Source organism: Pestalotiopsis fici (genome assembly GCF_000516985.1).
Source record: "Pestalotiopsis fici W106-1 unplaced genomic scaffold PFICI_Scf_2, whole genome shotgun sequence".
NCBI classification, from domain to species: Eukaryota; Fungi; Ascomycota; class Sordariomycetes; order Amphisphaeriales; family Sporocadaceae; genus Pestalotiopsis; species Pestalotiopsis fici.
Window position 1 is genome coordinate 5,941,204 of NW_006917092.1, and position 21,613 is coordinate 5,962,816.

At 50.6% G+C, this 21,613-nt stretch overlaps 7 protein-coding genes across 7 annotated transcripts; 5 read left to right on the forward strand and 2 right to left on the reverse strand.

Moving 5' to 3' along the window:
• Nucleotides 1–1,033: 1,033 nt before the first annotated feature.
• Nucleotides 1,034–1,774, reverse strand: PFICI_03974 (uncharacterized protein; the record flags this gene model as incomplete). Its single annotated transcript, XM_007832555.1, has 1 exon — nucleotides 1,034–1,774. The coding sequence occupies one exon, from the start codon at nucleotides 1,772–1,774 to the stop codon at nucleotides 1,034–1,036; it is 741 nt and encodes a 246-aa protein (XP_007830746.1).
• A 551-nt stretch (nucleotides 1,775–2,325) lies between these two features.
• Nucleotides 2,326–2,724, forward strand: PFICI_03975 (uncharacterized protein; the record flags this gene model as incomplete). Its single annotated transcript, XM_007832556.1, has 1 exon — nucleotides 2,326–2,724. One exon carries the CDS (start codon nucleotides 2,326–2,328, stop codon nucleotides 2,722–2,724), a length of 399 nt encoding a protein of 132 aa, XP_007830747.1.
• Nucleotides 2,725–3,436: 712 nt separating this feature from the next.
• Nucleotides 3,437–7,382, reverse strand: PFICI_03976 (uncharacterized protein; the record flags this gene model as incomplete). Its single annotated transcript, XM_007832557.1, has 4 exons — nucleotides 3,437–3,607; nucleotides 3,661–6,141; nucleotides 6,191–6,456; nucleotides 6,515–7,382. The coding sequence occupies 4 exons, from the start codon at nucleotides 7,380–7,382 to the stop codon at nucleotides 3,437–3,439; spliced, it is 3,786 nt and encodes a 1,261-aa protein (XP_007830748.1).
• A 1,047-nt stretch (nucleotides 7,383–8,429) lies between these two features.
• PFICI_03977 (uncharacterized protein) lies at nucleotides 8,430–10,007 on the forward strand (the record flags this gene model as incomplete). The annotated part of the gene is made up of 2 exons (XM_007832558.1): nucleotides 8,430–8,793; nucleotides 8,857–10,007. The coding sequence occupies 2 exons, from the start codon at nucleotides 8,430–8,432 to the stop codon at nucleotides 10,005–10,007; spliced, it is 1,515 nt and encodes a 504-aa protein (XP_007830749.1).
• Nucleotides 10,008–11,675: 1,668 nt separating this feature from the next.
• PFICI_03978 (uncharacterized protein) lies at nucleotides 11,676–13,936 on the forward strand (the record flags this gene model as incomplete). Its single annotated transcript, XM_007832559.1, has 4 exons — nucleotides 11,676–12,408; nucleotides 12,472–12,807; nucleotides 12,865–13,472; nucleotides 13,850–13,936. The coding sequence occupies 4 exons, from the start codon at nucleotides 11,676–11,678 to the stop codon at nucleotides 13,934–13,936; spliced, it is 1,764 nt and encodes a 587-aa protein (XP_007830750.1).
• A 2,590-nt stretch (nucleotides 13,937–16,526) lies between these two features.
• PFICI_03979 (uncharacterized protein) lies at nucleotides 16,527–18,124 on the forward strand (the record flags this gene model as incomplete). The annotated part of the gene is made up of 4 exons (XM_007832560.1): nucleotides 16,527–16,983; nucleotides 17,043–17,547; nucleotides 17,597–17,728; nucleotides 17,842–18,124. The coding sequence occupies 4 exons, from the start codon at nucleotides 16,527–16,529 to the stop codon at nucleotides 18,122–18,124; spliced, it is 1,377 nt and encodes a 458-aa protein (XP_007830751.1).
• A 510-nt stretch (nucleotides 18,125–18,634) lies between these two features.
• On the forward strand, nucleotides 18,635–20,788 carry PFICI_03980 (uncharacterized protein; the record flags this gene model as incomplete). The annotated part of the gene is made up of 1 exon (XM_007832561.1): nucleotides 18,635–20,788. The coding sequence occupies one exon, from the start codon at nucleotides 18,635–18,637 to the stop codon at nucleotides 20,786–20,788; it is 2,154 nt and encodes a 717-aa protein (XP_007830752.1).
• Nucleotides 20,789–21,613: the final 825 nt, after the last annotated feature.

Genomic DNA, 21,613 nt, shown 5'->3' on the forward strand with positions numbered 1-21,613 from the left:
GAGTCTGGCAAGGCGGCTCTCAGACCGTCACACAGCTATGGTGACAAACATCAAGCTTGAAGGAATAGTACGACAAGAAAGGCTGGCAAAAAACTGAGAGGGATGGCCCAGGACGAAAATGGCGGGCCATGATGGCTTCAAGTACCCACCTGCGCAGCCTGATGTACTTACAATGAGGCGGAGTGTATGCAATCCCCTGTCGGGTGGGAAGGGCCCAACTGCATATATTATTGGTCCATGTCAAAACCAGAATCTGCAGTTTAGGTACGACCAACGCTAGCAGCTCTCCATGCGACAGGATATGAGTGACCAGATGATGGCCATCCATTGGCTGATTCCAAAACTCGAATATGCAGCTCCTGTACAACCACACCTGCCCGTGTCAAAAGGTGCTCATCCGCAGACGCCGAGAGATCTGAGCGGTGCGTTTGATTGGGCAGCACCAGAACCAGAAACACACTTTGCATTTGATAAAAGCGTTCGGCATGGCAGTCCCAAATTGGCAACGTCTATTATTCGCCGACTTCAAAACCAGAAAATCAACATTGCCCCACAGGCTATATTCACGATGATGAAGGCTTGGCATCTTGCTCGAGCGGTAGGCTCTACAAGACTTCTCATTACCTAAATAAGCAGTACATTTGCGACACCATCACCATTACTTTATATACTCATTATTACAACATTATAAAAAGCAGGCATTCATATAATTCCAATTATTATACACGAAAAGTCTTTGTGACTGGTCGTCAAATATGTCACATATTTCAATAAAAGCTAGGATTGTTCATAAGGTTATTATGATGGGCGATTGAGTTCTATTCAGTATATGTTGTTATTTTTCAATCGAAAAAGAGACTTCACTCGTTTCATGTGCTTTGTCATCGGAATGGATGAATTATTTTTGCAGTCTATTGAGGGTAGCGCACTGCGCCTCATATCATTCGAGGCATTTTGTTTGATTCTGCAAAAATGGTCGTATGATTTGTATATAGAACCTGCCCAAAACCGACTGTTTGACCCAGCAGCCGTCTCATGATCCAGGAGGAAGCTGATCAAGTTGCCGAAAGAGCGACTCTGTATCCTCCTGTTGGAAAGGCTTGAATCGACTATAAATCGAACACGATGACGGTGTCCATTCCACCAAGGCATCTGTCAGCTCGGCACGCAACTTTTGGTCCAGATCACACCGCGCAACTACAATGCCCGGTTTTCCCTCCTCAAACCGGTCAATGATCTTGGTAGTCTCGGCATTGGCCCCTAAAATGCGCCACGTGTCCTCGGGCACCATGGTTGCGCGCACCTCGCCGTCGACCACGGCGTCAATTTGACCCTGCCACGCCTTGACGGGGCGCATATCCAAAAACTCGTCAGCGCACATCCCTTTACGGTGGAGCATCACAATCGGTGGAAAGTAGCTCGACGTGCATGACTTGTTAATGTAGCCATAACTAGCACCCCGGAGATCCACGAGGCTCGTCGCGGGATCGTCCCGGCGCACTACTAGGACGCTCGGAAGGTCTGTTTTGCCGGTGAATTTGGAGGTTGGGATCACCAGCCCGCTATAGTGGCGGTCGCCGTCGCGGAGGGAACGGTGCCAGTCGGCCGATGGAATATACGCAATGTCAGGCTTGTGCGCTCTGATCTCTCGGCCGATCAGGGGTAGATCCGTGGTCTCGTGGTAGGTGACGTTGAAGTCACGCAGTACCTTGGCCACTTTCTCATCCTCTGTGTTGATGGGAAGATTACTATCAATGAGAAACGTACAGCCCATACTTGAAAATTAAAACCAAATAGGAAATGTCGAAAGAGGACTAAACGTTAGATGGGAATCAGGAATTTCATGTGCTTTCATGAGATTGCCTTTTGTGGCGCTGCAAATACGACAACTGTCGGGACATGATATATGACCGCTCACCGGACCGCCCGGGCCGGGACATCTTAACGTTGACGGGAATAATGAAACAACATAGAAAAAGTGGTGTGGCTTAGTAAGGTATACTGCCTTTAAGTTTGGCGTTGTCATACTAGTCGAGTCTGCACGTTGCTTGAACACCACCATTATGTACGTAGTATATCAAATTACAATAGCCATTATATCTTGCGTAATTGATACATTGGCCAGCTCCACTGCCTTAAAAACAATAAACATTGATTTATTCGTAACGAAATATATCATGAACAAAGGCTGGTAAAGCCGCGACCCTCCCGAAACTTACCTGAGGAAGAGCAAAAGGGTCATGTAGCTCTGGCACCCACCTCTTGCCTCGCCAAAGCCCTCGCCCTCTCGACAATGATCCCCCTCCACCCCGGCTCAACAGAGCTATGCTCAATCAGCACACCCTTGAAGCCAGCCCGGGCTCTCCTCGCCAACTCGGATCGTCTAGGCCGCTGCGCCAACCGCTTGTCCGCATCATCCTCGTCGCATATCCGCCCAAACTCGGTCAAGAGCGCCCGGCTGTCCATTCCGTCAATCTCCCACCGCCTCCCCATGTAGCCCCGGACCTTCCACTGCTTACCGGCATCGGCGGCTCGTCTGCGTCTGCTCGAAGCCTTGGCCTTGACGACGTCGACGCCAGTGTCTTGGTCCGTCTGGTCATCTCTCACCACCCTGCGCCGCCGGATCGGCCGGGTTTGTCTCTCGGACCGCCGGGCGCGCCGTCCCTCGCATTTCAACGCCGACCAGCACAAGGTACAGAGGTCACCGCGGGCCGGGACACGTAGGCTCGCCGCTTGGCAAGGACGGGAGAGGCAACGCCGCGAGGGAGAGCAAAGATGCCGGCATCCCAGGAAATAGTGCTGATCCCTGTCCGTACACACCTCTCCGTCCTTGAATGAAGACGATGCGGATGGTACGGCGATCGCGTTACGTCTGAACTTGGCCATCGAAGGCAGGGACCAGAGCTGGTCTCTTTCAAGCGCTGTTTGGTTCATGTTATAGATATTGTTTAATGCTCAAATTATTGTGCAGAAGTGACTCGAAGTTATCAATTTTAGACAATGTTGGCAAAGGGGACCTTGAAATCTCAATACTGATGTATGAATATTAATGTCAGTATCCATGTGCGCGTGGTACTACCTTACCTTTTATACCTGTACGAGAAATCTCAAAGGCCTTTGTGACTTGCCATTCACTAAGAGATCATTGCCTTTGTAGGCATTGTCAATGTTCAACACAAAGCTTTTATGCTAATTGTTTCATCTCATGACTGCAGCAGCATGATGCGCAGGCAAGTAGTCACATTGAGACTTTTGAACAAGGATCCTCAATTGCAACATTGAGTGGTAAACAAAATTGACAGTGATATCTTGAGCCGACAGCAACGGCAACGCCAACAACTCCAGATCTCCATTCAATGCATCCATATTCCGCGTTCCTGTCTCGTGGTAGCAGAACCACAAGACCTCATTCCACGTTAAATCGTCAAACAAATATCTATGCCGAAGCCTGGATGATTTTGAAGCCTTCTGTGACAACCTTGGTAATCTCTTCGTTCTTGTGCTGCAGTTGACTGAGCGCAAAAGCAACATCGTTCCATTGGCGCTCGGTTTCGCAGCGAGCAAGACGGGCAGCGAGCTTGTCGGCCAACTGTCTGGCATGCTTGTCCTGTAAAGCGTGTCAATATAGGCATAAGAGACAAGTGGGAGCAATGTGCATACCTTTTCGACAAAGCCAAGCAAGAACTTGATGACTCGCTTGAAGCTGTCTTCCTCCAATTCACCCGCAGACAACAAGCTGAACATGTCGACAAAGTGATTGTACACGGCATTGTCCTTGGTACTGAGCTCGCTGAAGAACATGCGGGCAAGATCTGCAATGCGCTTATCGCTGTCCTCAAGACACTTGGCCATCTCACCCAGCTGGCCCTTGACCTTGACTTGTCCTGCCAGGATCAGGAATGTAAGAGTCATCAAGCAAGTACGCTTCACGGACAGGTCTGAATCTGCCAGACGACGGTACAAGAAGTCGGTGTTTTCGTCAATCAGGTGGTTGAAGCAAACGGCCATGTCACCAAGAGCAATGACAACATTGGATCTGACGGTTGGGTCGGGGCTTCGCTCCATGATGGTAATGAGCAGTGGCAAGTGTTCCTCGCAGTACTCTGAGCTGACACACATGAGCTTGGCGAGAGCCAGTGTAGCAGCAGCTTGCAATCCCTTGTCCTTGTAGATATCACTTCTTGAGCAGATCTCTGCAACCATTGGCCCAAAGTTGGCCAGGAGGGACTGAGGTCCAAACAGCAATTCGCGCTCGCGGATATGGGCCATGGCCTCGGTAAAATCATCCTCGGTGGTACCACCAATGAGGTCAAGCTCATCGCCCTCGTCCTCTTGCGCCGGCGCGGGCGTCTTGGACTTGCGACCTTTGGTTTTTGGTGCAGGAGCTTCGGCAGCAGGCTCACTCGAGGCCAACTTCTCCTTTTCTTGCTTTCTCCGCTTGAAGTCAAGCTCGCACAACTCGAGGTGAACGATTTGCTTGATGGCAACGTGCCCCACGACAAAGAGCAGCTGTGACAAAGCGATGGCTGCCTTTTGTTTTGGCTCTGCAGGTTGCTCCGAAGGTGTGCGATTCACAGTTTGAGTAGGCTCGTTCAAAGCAACCGTCAAGCCTTGGGGGTCTGCCATTGGTGATGTGCTGGTCGCGTCCGTATCACGCGATACTGGTCTCGATCCTGACTTTTGCTGAGGGGCAAAGACGGCCTTGGTCTTGTGTCGAATGATTTCGCCACAGAGGGTATCTGGATGCTTGGCAAGGGCATAGATGGCGTTGATAGCTTGCTCGGCTACACCGAACCACTCTTTGCTGTCGCTTGGCACATCAGTGATGGCGGCAAGCCTGGCCAGCACAGCGTGGTCGTTTGGAAGACGGTTGAACTTGACCGTCGACTCCTTGGCCTGACGACCGACTGGGTTGAGCCTGCGCAGAGCGATGCAGGTAAACTTGGCCAACTGCAAATCATTTCGACCGTGCGAACCAAGACCAGTCCGAAGCATGGTCTCCATCTCACCAACCACAATCTCAGGATTCGCAGTTGCGAGCATTCCTAGGACGATAATGGCACCACGTCTCTGAGATCGTGATATCTCACGTTTATGGTAGCCATAGACCTCCCAGAGCTTGGTGATAACAAGATCCGAAATCATACCACCCTTCATCATTGTAGCAAGAAGCTGCTCGAGACTGGTGAGCTCAGCAGGGGTCGTGCCAGAGGTCAAACTGATCATGTTTCGTGCGACGTAAATGGCAGCGTCGTTCAGGGTAAAGTGATCCGGCGCTTCAAAGAAGAGTCGCTTGTAACAGTCGATGAGGTGTGTCTGTACTCCCTTACCTTCATCGCTGTTGCCCTTGGTCCAGATCAAGCGAAGCATACGTCGGATTCCAATCATGTTGTCTTCGACATTGTAGGCATTGCAGACTTCAAAGTAATCCATGGCTTCAATGACTTCCGACTTGTTCCTAGAGCCAAGAAGTTGGCACACAGTAGACGTCGAGTCGTGGAGAACATCGATAAACTTGAGGGCATCCGAGTAGTATCTCTTGGTGAGGGTCAGCTTTTCGATAGCCTCGGATGTTGCTGCGTCTTCTTGGGCCTTGCGAACAATGGCTTGCTTCTCCTCTTCTGTAAGGTCTGTTGGGTCCCTGGCCTTTTGTGGGGATTCCACCTGTGTGGGCTCGTCGACAAGGTTGCCGTTGATCGTCGTATCTCCGAGACCAGGCTCACCAGCTGGAGGTTGGAGGGCTGCGAGCTCCGAGTCGACCTTGTCAAGACGCTCCTGCCAGTCCTTGCGTGCGAGTTGAGCACCGTGCAAGACGGTAAAAGGATGAGTCTTGATCAGTGTAGCCAGCAACTTCACAGCATTCCTTCGAACATGACTGCTCTTGTCTGACAAGCTGCGCGAGGCCAATTCGGCAGCCTTTTGTCGCCTCTTGGGAAACTTTTGGTCCAGTTCAGAGAGCTTGGTATACACTTGAATGGCACGACATCTACAGTAAGGGTTAATATCCAAGAAACGCTCCTCGAGCACATCAAAGAATGCGTTTAATTGCGACTTGTGGTTTTCACTTCGCTCCTCCTGCTGGGACAAGTGCGCAATCATGTTACCGCAGACCTCGATGAGCGAGCAGCGAAGAGTGTACGACTTGACTTGATGTTAGCACGGTCGATACGCGCAGGGTCACGGAACGCACTTCACTGTCCAGTTGCTTGGCAAGCATTGTCATCTGCTTGATTACCAATCTAGGGGCAAGCTCCGACAGCTTGACGATGAAGGCCGAGACCGATTTGGGGCCTCGTGTGTCGTTGGTACTGAACTCCTTGTTGCTCAGTTCTCGCAAACTTTCATCGGCTAATTGAGGGTAATCGTATTGATCGGACAGAATATTTAGAAACTCGGCCATGGGCTCGGACAAATGCTCGAAATAGGTCAAGTTTTGCACAATCGAAATTTGGGCGGCTGGTGGCATGTCAGTCTGCGAACTTGGTATCAGCAAAATCGAGTCTATTGAACCCACCATATCCATGGCCGTGATGCTTGACGGCAATGCAAAGCACCTTCCAGGCGTGCATGCGGATGTGCGTGTTCTTGCAGCGCTGCTCGCTCTCGAGAATCATGTACACGGGCCTGGTGAGAAGACCGATGAAGGTGTCGCGCTCGCTTGTCGTCAAGAAGATCTTGCTTAGCTTGACACGCATCACCTTGGCCATGATATCGAGCGCCGTTTGCAACTGCGCGGCGCTGTCCCACACGGCGTCTTTGCCAGTAGTCTTGGACTTGGCGCCCTTGCCCCTGGCGCGGGCGACGGGGGCAGTGGAGGACTTCTCGGCGGCCTTGATCTCGACGCAGGCAATGGCCCACTGAAGCAGGAATCCATAAACCTCGAGGAGCATCTTGTGGTGGGCGATGATGTCCTGCTCGTCCGGGTTTTCGAGGTCATTGTTGACGGCGTCGGCCTCGGCCGCCAAGCCGCTCATGATCAGATCAAAGATCTTACTGAGGGCATGGGTGGGCAGAAATTGCACGGATCTGGATTGGACGAATAGCTCAGAAATGGGTACTTCTTGCACGCGGGAGGAACTTCTACGACGTGGAGAAAAGAGGCCAGGAGGGTTGTCGGTGGGTAGGGGATCAAGGGAAGTGGGAGCGCACTTTAGTAGGAACTGCAACGAGTCGAAGTATGCGCTGCGGGTTATGAAGTCTGGATTCTCGGCCACGGCGTCCACTATCGAGTTGAGCACCGGGTTGATGACGGCGTTGGTGAGGGTTTCCGGATCGTTCTCGCAATCGACCAGGGCACTATCGGCCTCTGGGGTCGGCACGCTGGCCGGATCGCTCATATAATGCTTGAGCGCATCATTGATGTCGAAGTTGATGACATCCATGGTCGCGAATATGCGCCAAATAGGCCCTTCGATATGGGGTCTCGGTGTCGTATTCTACCTCGGGAGGGACGGGGGGAGGGTCGTCGTCGCCAAAAATTTTACCACCAAGAAATGGTCATTGGCCCGTTGTAAACAAAGACGGGGGAGAACAGTGAGGGGAAGGAAGAGAAGTATACAAAGTCGTCGCACCTGTCGCAAACGGGTGAATCTCGAATTTCGTTGGTCGTCAAATTGGTTGTGTCAGATTAGAAGAGAACGAAAGACGAGGTCATTTGCGACAGCGCTGATCTATCTTGCAAAGCTGGACGGCAACTGTGGACTGGACGACTGGAATTGGTGTTGACTCTGCCGTCAATAATGGGAATGTCTTTGCCTAATGTGGCTCTAGCAACGGGCTGGGTTTATTTGTTTTTGTTTGGTTTCTACCCCCCCGGAACGCGGTTGCAAATGAGCGAGGCCCCCGCCTTTTTTCGACAAAGACACTTGGACCCCACCTTTGCCCACCTGACAGCCGCAAGATTTTGGGGTGACGGCAACCTGTAGAAGCTCCCTAGACCTTACAATTGACGGCCCAAGGCGCGTCCTAGTACTGAAGTGGTACAGCGTCCTCACAGCGACTGGGTTCGCCAACCGAGAAGTATTGATGTGCACAGTAGCAACGCCGTTACCAACTGTAAAGTCAACACCAGATGATCTTTCTCCACCAGAAATCCTAGTCTTCTTTCAAAATCCGTACAATAATAATACTGCCTTGACCTTTCACCAGGTCAATGGCTTTCTAGCAGCATCCTCGCCCGTATCCTGTCGTGTTGCGCTGGACTCAAGCTGCGTTGCGTTCCATCTTGCTATTCGGTCGCGAGAAGGAAAATCATTGTCTGCGCTCGTCCTCAGTGCGCCAGCTTGTATTTGTTGTTGGCTCAGCGATATTACGCAACGCACGGCTTTATACCTTGAAGGCGCTTCCTCGATCTTCGAATTCAGGCATTTGCGACTTCTAATCCCGCCTAGTGGTCTTGAAGCTACAAGACCAAATAAGACGCGCCTGCAATGGCGACTTTGAGCCGGAGGAGGGTTGCCAAGGAACCTTTTCAGATCCACGAGGACCAACCCGAAGACATGGCGGATAACCTCAATGTCGGCTCGGACGAGAGCTACGCCCAATCGCACTCCCAAGGGTTCCAAGAGATCGACCGCGACCGTACCGAGGAAGAGGAGCAACAGGAAGACCAAGAAAATCAAGAAGAGGAAGAGGAACTTGAGCAGGAGCCCGAGCAGGAAGAGGAATGTGACTCTGATTCTTCCGACGAGAATGAGCCAATCGACCTGACAGTCCAACACGATATGGAGAAGCTGACGCAGGCGTTTCCTGACTTCAGGAAAAACTACCGCTTGCTGAAGCGCATTGGCGAAGGTACTGTCCCACTGATGGAACAATAGACGTGTGAAACGCCGGCTAATGATATGTGTTGCTTAGGTACCTTTTCCACGGTGTACAAGGCCGAAGATCTCCGTTATGACCAGTATAGCAATAGCTGGGATTTGGATGCAAAGGACAGCCATTGGGAACCACCGCCGTTGAAGCTCGCATCCAATGCCCGGTCCAACTCTAGATCGTTTCCACACAAGAAACAAAGAAAGTTTGTGGCAATCAAAAAGATCTATGTTACATCTTCGCCTTCTCGTATCCTCAACGAAATCGAGCTGCTACATGATCTCCGCGAATCATTGTCCGTCTGTCCGCTCATCACAGCCTTCCGTGAATCGGACCAAGTAGTTGTCATTTTACCCTATTTCCGTCACCAAGATTTCCGGAAATACTATTCGAATATGACGATTCCTGATATTCGGGTATATTTGCGGTCTCTATTTACGGCTCTTGCTGCCGTTCATGAAAAAGGCATTCTGCACAGAGACATCAAACCGACCAACTTTTTATACAACCCAGACAAGCAGCGCGGCGTTCTTGTCGATTTTGGTCTTGCAGAGAGGGAGGGCACAGATAACAAGCCTTGTCTATGCCATTTGGACCCGGAATCGCGTAAGCAGCGGATTCGGGCCGGGTATGCGGCAAACACATCGCAAACCGGATCCCAACATGGTTATCCCAAGCACGATACCCGACCTTCCAGGCGAGCCAACCGTGCCGGCACACGCGGGTTCCGTGCTCCTGAAGTCTTATTCAAGTGCACGGAACAAACCACCAAGATCGACATTTGGTCAGCTGGTGTTGTCTTGCTCACCATTCTCTGCAAGCGCTTTCCTTTCTTCAACAGCGCCGACGACGTTGAGGCCATGATTGAAATCGCCACCATCTTTGGGTCCAAGCGCATGAAAATAGCTGGTCAATTACACGGCGCTGTTTTCGAGACTACAATCCCCACCATTGGAGAGAGGGGCTTCAGCTTTGAGAAAATCATGCTTTGGAGCACTTGTCGGAGTGATGGCGTTAGCAAGGACTCATTCCTGACGGAAGAGGAGAAGGGCGCGATCAAATTCCTGGAGCGATGCTTGGACCTTGACCCAAGCCGACGCATCAGTGCCGAGGAAGCTCTGCAGCACGATTTCCTGCGGATAGATGATGATCCCGAGGGCGACCATGATGAGGATGATGTTCTAATGGTGTAGACACACCAAGATAAATGACTGGCATGTGGAAGGCGTTTTCTGGAAGCAGCATTGGCAAGATGGCGTTTAGGAATTATACATATACCTATATCTATATCACTTGGTGGTCCATTATGCGAAAGAGGACTTTGTATAAGCTATTAAAACATTTTGGCATTTAAAAATCTTTCAATCAACCATAATTCTTTGTATATGCTATACTATCCTGAATTTTGGAGGAATCCTTTGGCCATTGTCCAGCTCGTTGAGGATCTGGAGGCAGGGGATAGTTTGCATTTGTACAAGAGACAATAATCTGAGACATTCAACAATAGTGTCCCCTAGCTGAAGCTCATTATTTGTGTTCCAGAACCAACACAATAGTCGCACAATATTGCGACGCTTCAAGTATGACATCATTGCCGCTGCTTTGGGATATTGAGGTGTTTATTCAGTTACCAATGATGCTTTTTAGCCACTTCTTTGAAAGCAAATATGACTAGGTACAATGTAATCCTGTCTGACACAAATACGCAGCGTCGCTTTTCATAAAGCTCCCCACCTGCCTGACCACCTGCCAACAACCAGCCAGGGTGTATAGTAAGAGCGGCTTCCCCACCTGATCTGTGTGAGGATCAGAACTATCACTGAAGGATCAGGATGGATGAGATTTTGCTTCTCGACTTGTGAAGCGCTGACAGTCTTGGAAATCACATTCAGCAATCCTTTTGGATTGTCCACGAGAGCGGGCTGTAATCCATCCAAAGTCCACGAAACGCCATTCTGCGTGAGAAACGCGCCAAGAACCCATATTTCAAGCACTGCTGCACATCTATGCAGCACCCGTCACCTGACGAAACACTGCCTGCCACGGCGCATATTCAAGAGTCAATCGCATCCTCGATAAGCCACTGCACATGGTGTAAAGCCTCGTGTCATACGCAATTTTCGACGCTGACAGTTACTGCGACAATGATCTCCTCTTCGTTTTCCGTCTTGATTCTTGACCGGTCGCTGCACACCGGACCTTTTTCTCTCCCTCTCTTGTTATTCTAAGCGTCACGTTTCGCAGATGACCTGGAGCGTATCATTGATACACATGCACACATCAAATCAAAAGCCTCGAGGCTCAATACTATATGCGGGTTGGATGGATCGGCACGGGAGCCTGCGTCTTGACTCATGCAAAGCCCATCAATGCCGAGAGGCCGGCGTGGCTTTTATTCTGCCCTCCCACCCAAACAAGAGAGGGAGCGGAGGGAGACAGAGGAGGAGCAGGCCCTTTTGGCTTATGTGGGAGCCTCGCCATTTGCCGCAGCAAGGGGTCAGAGTCACAGCCTGCGCTCTCTGCCCTTGCCGCGACCCAAAATAGGCTGCGAGCCTCGCGAAACAAAGAAAAAACCAGTTGCCTCTTCACGTCGCAACCAGTCCAACACTCTCTGGTAGGAATGCCATATTTACTTGCCTCCTACCTGTGTGACTTCAAACGCCGTAACGAAAAGTTCCAACTGTGTCCCCGAGGCAAATGTTGCCGTTCACCTCCGGATGATGCCAAGTTTCGCACTGCTAGGATCAAGTATAAATGATCCCAGAGACCACAATTCGGTCTTACTTGGACGTCAAGATTACATTTGCAGCAAAAATTAAATTTCGATCTCAAACATCATACTATTGAGCGTCAAACAAATGATGGGCTCGCTTGGTCGGGATACCTCTATTTCCACCACACCGAAACGTCTAATCATCTGCTGCGACGGTACCTGGCAGTCATCAGTATCGAACATCAAAAATGTCCCCTCCAACGTGACTCGACTAGCACGAGCCTTTGCCCGTGTCGGTCGAGACGCAGACGGCAGGATCTGGCAGCAAATTGTCCACTACGATGCGGGCATCGGCACTGGCCAACTCAGCGACAAGGAAAAGGACCGCCAGGGCGGCTTCGGCATCGGCTTTGTCGAGAATGTCATTGAAGCGTATACTTTCATCGTTCTCAACTATGCACCAGGCGACCAAATCTTCTGCTTTGGATTCTCTCGTGGTGCCTACACAGCTCGAGCCGTCGCCGGTCTTGTCAACGACGTCGGTGTCATCTCGCCCCGAGACCTCCAGGACTTCCCAGACTTGTACAAGCTGTACCAGGAGAACAGTGACAGCCATGGTTTCCGCAAGTCCGATGCCTATCGTGAGTGGGTGCACGGCAGGCTTCATGAAGACACTGACCAGATGAATTGTGCACAATATGGCAAACACTGTCACACTGATGCCCCCGAGTCTTCCCGAGAGGTTCAAGTTGTTGGTGTCTTTGATACAGTCGGCAGTCTAGGGGTCCCCGACCTGGCCTGGACTCCGTTCCATCTCACGTTTCTTGATCAGTGGCTTGGTATTCCAAGTGCAGGATTCCATAATGTCTCTCTCAGTCCTTGTAAGTAACCACGAGACTTGAGATGGTCATGCGTCGCGTAGTTGTATACTAACATTGTCAAAGACATTCGCCATGCTTTCCACGCACTCGCCTTGGATGAGCACCGAGCGCCCTTCTCGCCCACATTATGGCACTTCCCTCGCGACGGCGACTTAACGACCAAGAAACCAAAAAAGCCACTCGATGAGATCCATAAAGACTGGGAGAGAGTCCGATCGGACCCCAAGTCAACTCCTCAGCAGCTATCAGCACAGTGGGCCGAGCTCATTGACTGTCAAATGTACGACAAGCTCAAAGGAACAGACTCCGAACTCTTGCAAGTTTGGTTCCCTGGTTTCCACATCAACATTGGCGGAGGCGACGACGATCCTTTGCATGACCGCAAGTGTGATTTTGAACGTAAGCGACAACCTCGATTCATTTTTCTCCTTGATCATGACTGACTCAGTGCCATAGAGATCGCTCTCATAACCTTTGCATGGATGTGCGAGCAAATTGCACCATATGTTCAATTAGACAGCAACTTGCTCAAGCTAGCAACCAACTCGGTTCGAGACCGCTATGAACTGATTCATGCTCCACTGCAACTTACACCACAGACACGCGAGGAAGGCCTGTTGAAGAAGGCATCCGATCTCCTGAACCGAGCCGGCGCAGGACAAAAGCCTGTGTCTCCAGAAGTACAGTACGGCTGGGCCGATGGTCCCATTGTTGACAGCTTTGCCGGCACCATGAAACTCGCGGGTTCAAAGCCCCGGACCCCCGGCAGATACTCTCATAGCGGACCAGATGGAGCAAAGCTTGGGAAAACGAACGAAATGATCCATCCATCAGTGCAATATCGCATGCAAAGACGACCAGAATACAGACCAGAACCACTCAAAGGCTTTACTCGTCAACAGACGGATCATGGTTTTCAGTGGAAGCAGGGCGAAATTGTAGTCCCTGAGTATCGGATCAAGTCCTCGGACGTCTTCTCCAGGTACATTGTAGACCAGGACAGTCTCAAGGGAGAGTCTCAGGCTTCAAAATTCGTCAGAGAGATAGATCAGGCTATTGGTCAGGTGGGTTCATGAGCTCAGAGCACGTAAGCTCAAGAGTGGTTTGATGATCAATCGAAGAAGGACTGGAGTTTCGGTTGGAGCTATGCAGCAGTCTGGTGTCTTGGATTCAGCATAATAGTATATGCGGTATCAGTTCATGTGCGTCGGCTTGGTTGGCGTTAGGGATGGTTTCTGGCGATAGGGTCGGGGAGATAATAGACTGTTCGACATTAGGTATTGCTGGTAAAAGGAAGGGTGGTATAAAAACCATCAATAATAAGAAACGCTGCTGCCTAGGAATTCTTTCTAAATGGAGCTGCATTATTAATATCCCCATTTAGTGTATTTGTCCGCTCCATCGTCTATCTAACTGTTACATCTACTGACAACGCGATTAGAACTTCTTGGCACGATTGGTTTGCGCCAATTTCAAGATTCTTTCGTATACTGCTCTTGCCTTGGCCAAGAGCGCCAGTGCTGTTTAAGACAGGTCATCATTGCATCTGTACCATATAATTTAGAGCAACCAATGTCCGTTTGTCATCTTTGGCACCATTGAAATTTCATCGCTTCCCCGTTTCGCTTCCACACTGCGCCATGGATCCCCACCATTCACCAGTGCCGCCAGGAGGGCTAGCTTCGAGGTCCGACCAACGTGTAGACTCAACGGAACGATATCCCCTTGTATTGCTTTTTTTTTTTTTTTGCCAGCAAAAAATATGTACAGCGAGTGAGGTGTTTGAATAGATTGTTCCGTGATGGAAACGTTGACTGGAAGATATTGTAGTTTGATTGGAAGATGTTGTAGATTTGGTGGCTGCCTGTATGTATATGTTGTGTCCGATATTGTGTGGTTTGATATTGAACAATGTTGGCGTTATACACGGGTAGATTCAACTTAATATGTTCCAATGTGCCGTCTGTGTACTATCACTTTGCGGGAGCGGGGTCATGCCCACTTCGATGTTGGCTGTATCCGAAAAGTTATGGCCTTGTTGTGCAATGAATTGGGACAAAAATGACTCCAGAACCAATGGTGGGGGATTGGTCCGGAGTTGGCGTGGTTCAAACCGCATTTGACCAGATTAAGCTTCCCCAGAGTTAGGACGCTGGGGCGATTAGGACGCTGGTACGGGTTAGGACGTTGGTGCGGGATATTGTTTGGTTCAACAACAACTGGTCCATGGTACAAATGCTGTTGAATGTGGTTGTCTGGTAGCACAGGCATTGCATGGACGCCTGTGCGCCATAGCCCAGTACTGACGGGGTTCCTGGGGACTGAAGCTGGTCGAGGTGCCATGGAGGGAAAAGTAAATGAGAAAAAGAGGACAGAAAATAGAGGGGAAGAGAGAGAATCGTATGGAAATATCACTTTGTATTAGGACTTTTCCTCGTTCAACTCATTAATAGGATGAGGAACAGAAGAAAAAGTGGCTGGAGAGCTGGGGGCAGCTCGTCCCTTTTGTACCTCATTTCGAGTCATATCAGGAAGCTATCATGGACAGACGGAGAAACGAGTGCGTGACGACCTACTTTAATGAATATCCATCAAGGTCGTCGCACCTACCTGATCATTCCATAAGGTTTGAAGTCACAAGAAAATGGTTAGTTCAGACGTTGCTGGTCGTGCCAAGAAACCATGTCAGTTGATGTTTTTTGTACCTGCTCTAACATTGCCTAAATACCCTCAACCAAGATCCCTGGGGTTCGTGACAAGCAAGCTCAATGCTACTGGGAAGTTTCTAAATACAAGCCATTGCTCCAGAAACTTTGACTTTCACGTAGCTACTCTTCGAATTTGACCTGTCTTCTGTTCAACTAGACATGGTAGTCTACTGGGACAATAGAAGGCGTTGAGAAATTTATAGATAGCCCTTCACCTAGCTGATGCGGACAATCTGAGCCACAACAGTCCATGGATCAAAGCAGGTGCACATTACAATTCTGCTTCCGTTCCGGTCAGGCAGCCTCGAAAAGCCTTGTCTAATTCCCCACGCAAGAGGAAGCAGCTTTCGAAAATGACGAGAATTCAGACCTGGAAACCGAAACTGTAAAAACGCACAGACAGCCAAGAACCCAGAATATGAACCTACTAGAAGATGTGTCATCTCTTTCTGCTTAATCTCCACCAATATCGAGTGGCGACTTTTCTTCTTCCTCTCCTTTTATGATGAGGTGGTTGGCTTTCTCCAGGGGAAGGAACAAGGTAAAGTGCAAAAAGGCACACGAGGATAATTGCAAGTTCCTGTATAAGTCCAAGATTCCCTCCTTTTTTTAGTCCTCGTGACAGTACCGTAGTGTCATTTTTGAAGTCGTTCTACTTTTAATCCCGGTTCTCTCCGCTCACGATAGATATATACGCACCAGGGCGTCCAAATCTTCCAAATACTCTCTGCCAACAACGAGACGCGTGTAGGGACTTCGCGATTCTGTGGGGCCGGTTGGATCGATGGGACGACACTTTGGTGACTTTTTGCATCTGGTGACAGATAAATTGAGGTGTAGATTTTCATAGCAGTTAAGGGGCATCCGGTGACGAGTGTGGCCAGGCATATGTACCTACCAACCGAAACGCAGTCTTCACTTAGACCTGAACAAATTGTATATCACCAAGGCCATCATAGGGTAACACCTCACGAAAATCGCGTTGGGGAATATGGACATGTCAATCACTATTAAGAGACGCGCCAAGCCGAGCCCCGGTGCAAGAAATGTCTATATTGCAATTGTTATTCAATATTATATTGATCCTTATGGGGCATTTTGCTAAATATGGTCGGGTGACTCGGGTCGATTGCCGACCTACCGCCGGAAGCTGATCTCGGCGCTGTCATTTAATTGGTTGTTTATAGCGGGACGCTGGAGTAGGGTAATTGGATCACTTCTCCATAGACAAGTTCTAATTTGATTGGCTCTTTCTAGTAGGGCCGCTTGAATCCGCCATACTAGATGAGGGGTCGTTTGGCAATTGATTTCGTGTAGAAACTCGCACTCAAATTGGAGAAGTATTGATCAAGCCATCGTTTTTATTCACCTACTTGTGCGGATTTATTATTCATGCCCAGAAGCTCCAAAATGTCAATCAACCACGATTCCAAAATTGTTATTGTCGGTTCCGGCGTGTTCGGCATCTCGACCGCGCTATGGCTTGCTCGGAGCGGCTACCGAGACATTACCGTCTTTGATATGCAAGACACATACTCATCGGGCTATGACCCGAGCCAGGGGATCGACTCTGCCTCGGCTGATCTCAACAAGATCATTCGTTTCTCCTACGGCGACGAGATCGAGTACCAGAAACTCGCCTTTCAAGCGGCCAAGATCTGGGAGCAGTGGAACGAGCAGATTGTCGCCGCGGATGAGTCCGAATTGCCTGAAATACTGCGCAAGGGCAGCAGAAAGTTATGGTGGAACTGCGGATACCTGCGAATGAGTGAGACGGCCGAATATGACCAGTTTGAACTCACGACGCTTGAGAATATGAAGCATGAAGGGATCAGAGATACCCAATTCATGGTCGATAATCAAGAAGGTGAGCAACTATATCACAGCAAATGACCATGTGCATCCGCTCACACTACCTGCCAACAGACGTTGTGCGCGCTGCGCAGAATGGTTGGAGCCACAAACTCGACCCCTGCCAGCGAACGGAAAGGTTTGGTGTGCACAAAGCCGTGCTAGACTCTAGTGCGGGATTTGTCGTCGCCTATAAGAGCTGCGCCTGGGCGCAACACTTAGCCCGCAAATCCGGCGTCAAGTTTGCGCTGCACCCAGAACAGGGCAAAGTGGTAAACGTCAACGTGGGATCTGATGGGAAGCCAAGCGTAGAGACTGCGGACAAGGTTACGCATACGGCAGACTTGGTGGTCGTCTCGGGTGGCGGATGGACTCCAGGACTTGTGCCAGAGACGGAAGGGCTGCTGGAGACGACGGCAGGCTCAGTGGCCACGATTCACATCCCAGAAACCCGACCCGATCTGCGCAAACGCTTCGCGCCCGAAAACTTTCCCGTAGTGACTTGGAGCAAAGTGAGGGCCATCTACGCTTTGCCAATGACGGAAGGAGGTGACCTTAAGATAGGATACCGAAGAACAAAGTGAGTACTCTGTCAATTTGCCTGGAAGACAGACTAATATCATGTTCAGGTACACCAATTTCGGCAATGTCGAAGGACGCAGAATCTCTGTGCCAAAGACGGCACACGTTACAAGCGAGAAAGAGACCAACATTACAGTCGAGGCTCTCGACGCCATCAAAGGCAAGAAAAGAATTCTTCCGTACCTTGGAATAAGGAATGATGCTAACAATTTCTAGAATTCATTTCGGTGAACATGCCAGAACTGGCCGAGTTGGGCATCTCATCAACTAAACTTTGCTGGTATACTGATAGTATCGACAATTCGTTTGTCATAGACTTTGTACCAGGCAAAGACAAGGTTCTCGTGTGCTCGGGTGGCAGTGGGCACGGGTTCAAGTTTCTACCAATCCTGGGAAGAGAAGTGGTCAAGATAATTGAGGGAAAAAGCAAGGATGATGTGTATTCTCAAATGTGGAAGTGGCGGACCAGTGATAGCCTCAAGAAGAATGGTTTGGAGGAGGGAGAAGCAGGCCCCAGAGTGCTTTCAAAACAGGTCATGGCCAGTGAAGCGAATTGGGCATTCGAAGAATCCTAGACTACTGGACACCTGGCTCCTTGATAAGTATGATAGACAGATGCTGTTTTGTTAGGTTTGTTGGTATCAAAAAGGGGTGGAAGGTCATGTATCTGTATAAGCCGCCGCATTTAGATCAGATTCGAGTAGCAGGGGGTTGTTTAAATACCTACAAAAACATCGAGCCTCGCGGCTTACTTTCCCTATTCTTCCCCCATGTCTTGATATGGTCTAGACTCTAGTTGTTTGCTCCAAGAATAAGGATCCAGCTGCCCAAGAGCCCCGCACGGGCGGCCGCCTGGATATAGTACTCCTCCGTGATGCGCAAATCCCTCTACTACGGATTATGGCAACGTACAATTTTGTCCATATTCATAATCATGCTTTTGTGTCACTGAGTTGAGGTGAGTTTTCCCGTGCTTCTCACCATATACTCTTTGAATCCTGCTCTAGTTCCCTTTTGCGGAACTGCAGGTATTGATCCTCACCCCTGTATCTGATGAAGTCCCCACCTCGGCCACGCCTCCATCCATGGACTCTCAGCAGCAAGCAGCCGCAGCGGCCTCGATCCCTGAGTACAACTACCGCCCTCTGGATGAAGCGCGCAATGAGATCCGAGTTCTCAGTCTTTCTGGAATGGGCGAGGATGACAACGAGAACCCGGGCCGCGGACTGGTCCATGCTGAAATGCACCATGTCTCGCTCGATGCCCATCTACCCGACTTCAGTGCCTTTAACGCCAACGTCGCCCCTCGTCCGCTCTCGCGGAGAGGCACCGACGAGGAATGGCGCAGGTTTTCGGACCAAAGTCGCCGAGATACAGAAAATGCAGGCCCGCAACCTCCAGCGCGCAGTCATCCGCGGTATCACCGCTTCACCTGGGGTGACTATGGCGCGCTGAGCTATACATGGGGCGACCAGAGCGACAAGGTGCCAATCATACTCGACGGTCATGTTGTGTGCGTCGGGCGAAACCTCGAGGCGGCGTTGCGGGCTCTGTGTACAGACCCGGACTACATGGACGGGCTGCGGCTGTGGGTGGATGCCATTTGCATCAACCAGCGCGACCTCGATGAGCGCAGTAAGCAGGTCAAGCGCATGGGCGACATTTTTGGCGGCAGTCTCATGATGACCATTTGGCTGGGAACTGCTACTGGCAATGACGATCAGCCTCTTCCAGACGACGTGCAAAGTGGTCTCGACATGCTCGTCGAGGCTGTCGAGCACTCTAGTGACGAGGGTGCGGCGCGAGTCCAGCTGAATCTACTGTTGGATAATCCGGCCAAGAGGGCACCCGCTCTGGATGCCATAGAGCTCGTTGTGCAAAAGACGTATTGGTCGCGCGTGTGGGTTATCCAGGAGAAATGCCTCGGCCCCTACAATCCAGTCGTCGTGCTCGGGCGCTTCCGTTTCGCGCTGATGCGATTGCATCTACTACTGGCGTACGCTAACAGCGTAAGTGGCGCGACTCGCGACCGCGAGAAGGTGTGGCGCATACTGAAACTAGTTGAGCTGGTGGTGGCAAACCAGGAGCGCCTCGGCTCCAGCGTGCTGCCGGCAGAAGCAAGTCTCCAGCAGGTAGCGGAGCGCAGGCGGCGCGACCTCGACGATATTGGCCTGCTGCTGATGTTGGGCCGCCTGGCCGGCTGCCAGGACGAACGCGACAAACTGTACGGCCTGATGGGCATGATGCCCAAATGCGTATCTCGCCACATTGTGCCCGACTATGGCGCTCCCGTGCCGCGAGTATTTGCCGACTTTGCTCGTGCTCTGATCCACGGATTTGATAGTTTGGACCTGGTGGTGACTGGTGCTACCGACACGCCGCTAGGAGCGCGACTCGCCTCGTGGGTGCCCGATTTGACCGACACGTGGGATATGTATTTGTGGGGTACATCGTGCGCAGCTTCTGGTGACCGTAGCCCGGTCGTTCGTATCGAGGGTGCCAATGGAGAGATTCTCATTGCGGCTGGCTTCGAGGTTGATGTGGTGGACGCTGCTGGCCCTCATCTTGGCTGGGGCCCGGGCGGACTAGAAGTGTGGATACCGGGCGACCAAGAGACTTCCGATGCTCCCATGCCGTCTGATCCACGCGCTGCCATTGCGCGCACCCTTTACCGCGATGCTCAGTACGATGTTTCCACTCACACATCTGTTATTGACATCCCCTGGCTCACATCGCTTGACGGGGCAGTTGAGGCACGCATAGGCGCCATGCTGGCCAAAGGATGGGGACCGGTTCTGAACCACGCAAGCATTGTTGACTTGCACCTGCTACGGACGCGGCTTGACGAACAATTTCGGCCGTGGTCCCTGCGCTTCAGGAGCTTCTTCCCTGGTGGCAGCGAGGGTACAGATTGGGAGGTGCCTGAGTGCACAGATCCGGAAGGCTTTGTGCGGGCTCTAGATAAGCACGTTGGCATTGTATATCCGGTGATGACGACGAATAGAGGGAGATTTGGGGCGAGCATCAAGCGCGCCAGGAAGGGTGACAGGATCTTTGTGCTGCTGGGATGCTCGGCACCAGTTTTAGTGCGGCCCACAACGGTTAAGGATGGCAAAGAGGCAGATGTCGAGGCCTTTTCGGTTGTATCGCAGTGCTATGTGGAAGGGGTTATGAAGGGCCAGGCCCTTCGGCAGCTGGGCGACCGTGAGGCCAAAATCGGGGACATTCGACTGGTATAGTCAGCTAAAGTGGTTGAATACATGCAGTAAGCATCGAACACCATGTGGTAGCGTCTTTTGCTGATGTGATCGTAAACAATCAGTTCTCCTCATAGGCCCGTCTTTATCAGCAAAATCCTTGGGATGACGTTGAATAGTAAATAATGAGAAGTTCTGTCGTAGCATACCGAGGCCTTATCTGTAGGCTCGCCGCGAGGGGGAAAAAAAAAAGGGTTGTCCAAGCCGATGTTTGTTCCACAGTGAAGCTGCCAGTACAGCTACTATGGTATTGGTTGCAATATCATTCATTCAGCTAGTTCTGAGCAATCCTGTTAGGTGCTAGGCACCACGCTAGGTACTAGTACCTAAATGTAGTTTTCCCCGCAGCTACTATAGCTTTCCGCCCTCTTTTGTACATCAACTTTAGCTACACCTTGCCAGACCTAGACTGAGAGATCCAAACCTTTAAATCATCAATCTTGTGGCCCGTAGCTATTGTCAAAAGGTAGGTATGTTTTAATATTCCTTAGAATGACCAGCAATTCACCTCTAGAAGGACGGGGGAAGGCTCCCACTACATACAGCCACAGTGTGGGTCGCACCCAGCCAACTTATTTCCAACAGCTAGAATCAGACTCGTTTACTTTCCAAATCACTTCTCCCGTTGTTTCCACGTGTATCCGGTACCAACATAAAGGCCTCTGGCTTTACAAATTCCCTGGCGGGCACATAGATAGTCACCCGTGCGACACTAATGGGTTTCCATTTGTCTGAAGAAATAGTTGATAGCTTGCGTGGAGTATATGAAATCCTCAGATCAAAAAAAGAGGCCAAAAAAAAAAAACG